This window comes from Cyprinus carpio, chromosome B4 (assembly GCF_018340385.1).
Source record: "Cyprinus carpio isolate SPL01 chromosome B4, ASM1834038v1, whole genome shotgun sequence".
In the NCBI taxonomy this organism is placed as follows: Eukaryota; Metazoa; Chordata; class Actinopteri; order Cypriniformes; family Cyprinidae; genus Cyprinus; species Cyprinus carpio.
In genome coordinates this window covers 1,289,786-1,296,889 of record NC_056600.1, presented here as the reverse complement: position 1 = coordinate 1,296,889, position 7,104 = coordinate 1,289,786, and the positions used below count along the sequence as shown (strand labels likewise).

At 36.3% G+C, this 7,104-nt stretch overlaps 2 protein-coding genes across 2 annotated transcripts in view; both read left to right on the top strand.

Annotated features, from left to right (window-relative positions):
• The window catches only part of LOC109054909 (melanocortin-2 receptor accessory protein 2B-like), a 5,601-nt gene extending 1,652 nt beyond the window's left edge, over positions 1–3,949 (top strand). Inside the window, exons 3-4 of the mRNA XM_042722601.1 lie at positions 255–531; positions 3,908–3,949. Coding sequence (XP_042578535.1) covers positions 255–531; positions 3,908–3,949 — 319 coding nt within the window. The remainder of the gene's footprint in view (positions 1–254; positions 532–3,907) is intronic.
• LOC109054901 (mucin-17-like) overlaps positions 3,639–7,104 on the top strand; it is a 34,273-nt gene continuing 30,807 nt past the window's right edge. The window contains 1 exon segment of the mRNA XM_042721529.1: positions 3,639–3,945. Within this exon segment, the coding sequence (XP_042577463.1) occupies positions 3,943–3,945 (3 nt within the window). The 5' untranslated portion in view covers positions 3,639–3,942.

Genomic DNA, 7,104 nt, shown 5'->3' with positions numbered 1-7,104 from the left:
TTATTACAGTGTATATAAAATATATATATATTTTTAAATCTTAAAATGTATTTTGTGATATTTTAATAAAAATATTAGCACATTACATTTATTAATATAAAATTTTTTACATTTGATTTTTTAAAAATGTAAATTAAAAATCTAAATTGTAATTTAAATTGCTCAAGTGAACCAAAGTGCACTGAGATTATCTATTAGTCAGAAGTTTCATGTAAACAAACACAAAGCCTCAGTCTGTCCGTGTTTCTCCGCAGGATCCCTGATCCCAGTGAAAAGCATCATGGTCTAGCTGACTGTGTGCTGGAGCTCAGCGGCTCTCAGGCATTTTCTCTCTCGCCACTGCCGGACCAATCACGTTCCCTCTATCACTTCTACATCCACGAAGAGGCCGTCAAAGACGCCGTGATTAGCCAAGGGAGGCATTGTGGGCGGGGCCCCAGGCTCCGCCTCCAGGGGGCAGCAGAGGACGAGAGAGGAGATGAAGACAAGCATTTCCTGTCTGACTTCCACATTCCGAACTTCGTGAGCTCAGTGGGGGGGGGAGAGGGGATGAGTGGGGGGGGGGGGGGGGGGTGGGGGGGCGGAGCAGGCGGTGAAGACAAGCATTTCCTGTCTGACTTCCACATTCCGAACTTCGTGAGATTAGTCATAGACAGCCAATCGGCTGCTCTGAAGAGCTAAGAGCCCGCCCACACTTCCTATGATGTCATCAGACACTAACACACAGGCGTTTAATTATGCAGTAGATTACATTAGTGATCACAACATTTCTACAAGACTTTCACTTTATGGTATTCTGAACTCTAAGGTGACTTAGTGTAGATTTTTTTTTTTTTTCTTCATTTTTATAAATTCAACTTATTTTCTCTTGTGGACAATATGTGAACACATTTTATGTGAAATATCATATTCAGGTCAGTACTAAATAAACAAAAACATGCATTTTGTATGATCCCTCTTACTTTGGTAAAATAATTAACATTTTGCAGATTCTAAGAAGGGGGAAGTAAACTTTTGAGCTGGACTGTATGTTTATAACAGTCGCTGTTCCTTCTTGGGTAAGAGAAGCAGATCTCACAGGTCTATAATGAGCGTAATGGCACAAGCGGAGGAAAGAGAGGAAAGTTTGTTTCCTTGGAGATGAGAGTAATGTGTTATAATAGAAAAGAACATTCATATCGCTCTTATATGAACACGTTTTAATGGGAACATTTTAGAGAAGTGTGTGTAGGAGAGAGTTTTTTGTTCATTTCTTCAAAAATATGGCAGCTAAAGCTTGGAGATTTCACCTTGGTTTTCTTTCTTATGGAAATAAAGCAGCCCAGAAAAATCATAAGAAGCAAGAATGATGGAGCTTGTGTAAATTCAGATGTGAACATTGAGTTGTAAGGCTCAGAGAAAGTTCATGATCACCGTGCATTTATCAAACAATGAACATCATCTTCAGAATAAAACACAGATGAAGAAACACACACTCACTCACACAAACACACACACACACACTCACACACACACACATTCGAACACACTCACGTCTACAGATGACTATTAATAGTGTTCTACATACTGTAGTGCGTTACTATGGAAACAGAGCGGGATGGATGAGGAACTATTGGATTCAAAGTTTACATCCCATAAACACAAACACTCACTCACACACACACACATATACTTTCTCTCTCAAACACACCCACACACACTCTCTCTCTCTCTCTCTCTCTTGCTTTATGTGTAAATATATGTTCAAATGTATTTTTTCTCTCTCAAACACACCCACACACACTCTCTCTCTCTCTCTCTCTCTCACACACACACACACACACACACACACACATACACACATTTACAGGTCTAAACTGGTCTTAATTTTTTTTTTATTTCTGAATGTTCTCTGAACATTTAAAATGTCCAGTTTATTTAAATGTTTTAAAATGATTTTTTTTCTTCTTGGTTATGCGAAATTAAGTGAACATTCCATTTTATCATTTGCCAAACATTACAGGAACGTTACTTTTGAATGTCCTCTGAATGTTCTGCAACAATTAGCAGCCATCATTTAAAAGACAAATAAACCGTTTCAGAAATACAATCCATGACTCTGTGCTAATATTTTGAGAACGTTATATAAAAAAACCTTTATTCATAACTTTGAGAAAACTGTTCTAAGAATGTTGCTTGTCCAAGATGATCTATTAGATTACTAGCTACTATCCTAATAAATAATATTTTTTATTGTTTTAAATAAAACTTCCACACAACTAGAGAAAGGCCTGTTTGTTAGTAATAACGAGCAGCTGTGATGCGGTTGTTTCGCCAGCAGGTGGCGCTCACGTTTCTAAAGCTGTACTGAAGCTCTCTGTGAGTGTGTGTGATGTGAAGCCCAGAAACTCTGGAAACATCAGGGACTCAACACACAGCCGAGCATAAAAGTGCAGTTTTACTAGAAGCTGAATGAAGGGTCTAGGAGTGAGAACGAGTCTCATCTGATTGCTTGAATATGAACGCTTCAGTTAAACGAGGTTAGGCCGAGATCTGCCCAGAGTTTGTGTTTGCTGGTGGCACAGACTCATCTGGATCGCATTTCAGACTGCAGGAACCCAATATGTGCGGTTAAAGTGAGTCACGGCACGCTTTACGAAACACTCCCAGAATGCTGAGCGCCACAAACGCGCGGGAAACACAGCAAAGTCATTAAAGCTGAATTTTCCTCTCTTGAATGCGACCGTACAGACAGACATGTGTTAAGGCTTAAACATCACTTTTTCCAGCTCAGGGAACCTTTAGAAGAACAGTTCAGTGCCAGACGTTTTTAGAATCATAACAGGAATGGACTGTTATATTTACATATAGTGTGGGAATATGCAAATATTTTTGCAGAGACACTTTTATATATGATAAATGTACAAGATAAAATACAATCTAAAAAATTTATAAAATTTGCAATGCTTGGATGCGTAATTGAAGATTCACCAATCCATTTACATTATGAAATATCATGGTTAACCTGTGGTTAGCAGCTATAGGTGGTTTAGTAAAACCATGGTTAAATTGCATAAGGGGTTTGACAGACAGTTAGATGTTATTATGACTCATTTATCGCTGTCTAAGACCAGGATGAGTTACTAGTTTTGTTGCCAATGCATTTGTTGGATTTAGTTTTCCTTCATCCACACGCTTGAAAGGTTCTTCACAGCGATGCCACAGAAGAACTATTTCTGGTTCCAGAAAGAACCATTCAGTCAAAGGTTCTTATCACTTTCTTTTTTATAATCTGAAGAAAGTTATTTTGCAAAAAAGAAGCTTTTGTGAAACAGAAAGGTTCTTCAGATGTTAAAGGTTCTTTATGGAACCATTTAGACAAAAATGTTCTTCTATGGCATCGTGAAGCACCTTTATTTTTAAGAGTGCATGTGTAGTTTCATATATATATAATATATATATATATATATATATATATACATATATATATATATATATTCATTCCTCTTGTAGGTATAATGCAAGCAACCACTGGAAAGCAATAATTTCCAGAACTCTGTTGAACATTAACCTGTTTGTCAGTCTATAAAAACATCAAGTCAAAGCAAGTTCCCACAGACTGTGAGATTCTTTTCATTTGTGTCCCTGCTCATTAAAGCACTTAGACTCTGGTGTCAACGCCAAAGTCTAACTGTGGGTGTGGATGCCTTGCATACATTAATAATTTAGTGTGTGTGTGTGTGTGTGTGTGTCGTCAGACCGCAGCCGTTGCACAACAGTCGTCATACCTGTCCTGTTCTCTGTCCTCACGGCGATCCACCTGTTCCTCTAACAGCAGGAGAGATAGTGACACTATCACCAAACTCTGCTATCTGAACAGATTAATCAGATGAGATTCCTTCAGAAGTGTTTTATCTCTGTTCTTCAGGATCAGTGTAGGTTCTTCAGCAGGCCCGCTGGATCATGGTAAGCTGGCACGTTTCTCCTTATTTGCACACTTGACTGGTTTTGTAAAGTGTGTGAATCTGTCTGAACAGGTCTGTACTTGAGCATTAAAGGTGTGGGTGTGACTCTCAGGTAAATAATTAGCGCAGGCGTTCAAGCTTTCTCTTTCTTTACTCAAGAACTCCAGCATCAGTTCCATCTGATGATTCATCTCCAGTGAGCAGATACTCTCGACTCCGAAGACCGGCTGTGAGTCTCTCTGCATTTGTTTTAATTATGGACGAGGAGAATCAATGCATGTGTGGATTTGGCCTAAATATCTTGATTACCATTTTTAGGAAATAATAGCACATCCATTGGAAGCACAAGAGTGTTGCAGGTTTCACTTACGCTTTCAGCTGCAGTTCGTTAGAAAACCATCCACTCTTCGGTAACAAACTGAGCTTATAAAAACGTGAAATGTTCATGTTAGAACGTCATTTAAAGGTTGCAAAAATGTTTCTTACAGCGTTACACAAACTTTTTTTTAGTATTTATAGCCTACTTAGTATTTATCTACTACATTTTTTTTACCTTAAATAAACATTTATTTCTACCGAACACTAAAATGTCCAGTTTATTAATTGTAAATGTAATGTTATTTAAAGGTTGCGAAAATGTTTCTCACAATGTTCTATTAACTTTTTTTTTTTTTTACCTTAAATGTAACATTATTTGAATGTTTATTTTAAATATTTTAGGAACATTCAAATGTCCAGTTTTCTTGTCGTGATCACATTATTTAAACGTTTCTATTAACGTTTTCACCCGAAATATATAAATGTTTATAATAAGAATGAGCCTATATTTTTCTTTCATGATTAGAACGTTGTTTAAAGGTGACAGCAAACGTTTCCCAGAACGTTCATCAAGTACATAAGAGTTTTGAGAATGTTATTCTAAGAACGCTTTCTGTCAACATTATGCGAACGCACATCAACTATAAAGAAAGGTTTTAAGGACATCACCTTAGGAACGGTTTGTCCTAACTTTTATGTTCTTTAGAGCAGAATTTTTTTTGTTTGTTTGTTGTTGTTGTTGTTGTTGTTGTTGTTGTTTTTTTTTTGTTTTTTTTTACTTTAAAACTGTTTCACAAGTGCTTTTTTTTTGCAAATGAATCTAAACTAAGCATGCATAATAATGAAAAGAGCATTAAAGAAAGAGTTAAAGTAGTGTTTGAACAGTGTGTGTGTGTGTGTGTGTGTGTGTGTGAGCTCGCTCGCTTCTGGAGGCTCTCTGAATGAGCTCTTGTTCTTTGTGCTGGACTCGCTTCATCTGATCCTCTGAAACCCAATCTTCTCCGCCTGCGTGTCTCGGCGCGCGTCCTGCGGCGCACTAATAATTAACGCTCGCGCGCTTTAATGACGCGCGTCTGATCGCTTCTATCGATCTGGAGCTTCTCTGAGCCGCAGGGCTGGATCAGTTCGCCAAAGACGCGCTTCTCTGGGTGTTTCGCTCGCCGAACCGGACCGTGAGTTTCTCTCAAGAGTTCTGATCAAATAATGACTGTCTGAGCTTCTATAGAATGTCATTTTAGAACAACCTAGAAATACTTTAGAATCGTTTGCTCCGTATTTAATTGTTCCCAGTAATTAAGTGTTCTAACCACCGCGTCTTTGAATGTTTTCTCAGACTTCTGGACTGCATTTCTAGAGAGAGAGAGAGAGAAAAAAAACTCTCTGGAACACTTTGCTTAAGTTTATTAGACAAAAAGTCAAACTTTGAATAATGCCTTTTCAGATGACATTCCCAAAATACTTTATATATATATATATGCATAATGTCCTCCTTAAAGGCATAGTTCACAAAAAAAAAAAAAAATATTGATAATTTGTGACCCTCTCTGTGAAATCAAGGTTTAAGTCTCAATATCTAATTATGAGATAACAAGCATCAAAGTTTGATTTCAGCCATTAATTTCTGTTGCTCTAAAAAAAAGATACTTTGAAGAATGTTGGTAACCAAACAGTTGACGGCAGCCATTGACTGCCAGTGTATATTTTCCAAACTATGGAAGTCAGTGGCTACTGTCAGCTGTTTAGCAGAATTTACATTTTTCCGATGGCAGTGATGGTTATCGCAGTTTGTTAACTGTTACAATACCTATGAAACTATGTTTAGCATGCTTGTATTCTTGTGGAAATGCTTCTATGTTGTGTTTCTGAATGATGAGCAGTGTCTGGTTTGTCTGTCTTTTACTTTAATGACAGCAGCACTTGCATAATCAGCGTCACTCATTTACATTCATCTGTAGTCAGTGACCTACAAATAGTGCAGAATATGAGACATTTGTCCATTTTGCATGATAATCTTCCTCCGTTTAACTTTTTCAAAATGCATAGTTTACTCAGAAATGTCAAGTTCAGAGCAGTTAACCAGTGATGGGAAAAACAAACCTTCCTGAAGCTTTAAATCACTGGAACTAATAGCTTGACAAAACGATTCACTGTTTCAAAACACTATGCAACAAAAACATGCATGAAACAGCTTTTACACACCCATTTCAAATGTTTTATTGAAAGTGTAATATATTAAATGCAATTAACAAGATTAACAAGGAGCTAAACAAGATTATTTTTCTTTAATAACCCCATTGGCAGATACTTTTGCTTGCTTTAAGCAAAAACTAACAACATTTTGATCTTTTTTTTCTTTTTTTCAGAAAACAAGACTTAATATCTTAAGTCATTTTTACCTGTAAAGTAAATGCATCTTGATTCAGTCATTTTTAGATATTCAAACTAGAAAACAAGACAAAAATACTAAAAAAGAAATACATTTTTGCAGATATAAAAACAACACGTGCAAAAAAATAATTTTCTTAGTTTTTTGTCTCGTTTTCAGTACAGTAAAATAACTTAAGATATTATGTCTTGTTTTCAGAAAAAAATCATCAAAATTTTGTTAGTTTTTGCTTAAAGCAAGCAAAAATATCTGCTAACAAGGCAAGAAAAATAATCTTGTTTAGCCTTTGAATTAAAATTATTTTTCTTGCCCTGTTAGCAGATATTTTTGCTTGCTTTAAGCAAAAACTAACAAACTTTTGATGATTTTTCAGAAAACAAGACTTAATATCTTAAGTCATTTTACTTGCAAAATAAATGCATCTTGATTCAAGCATGTTTATATATCTATACTAGA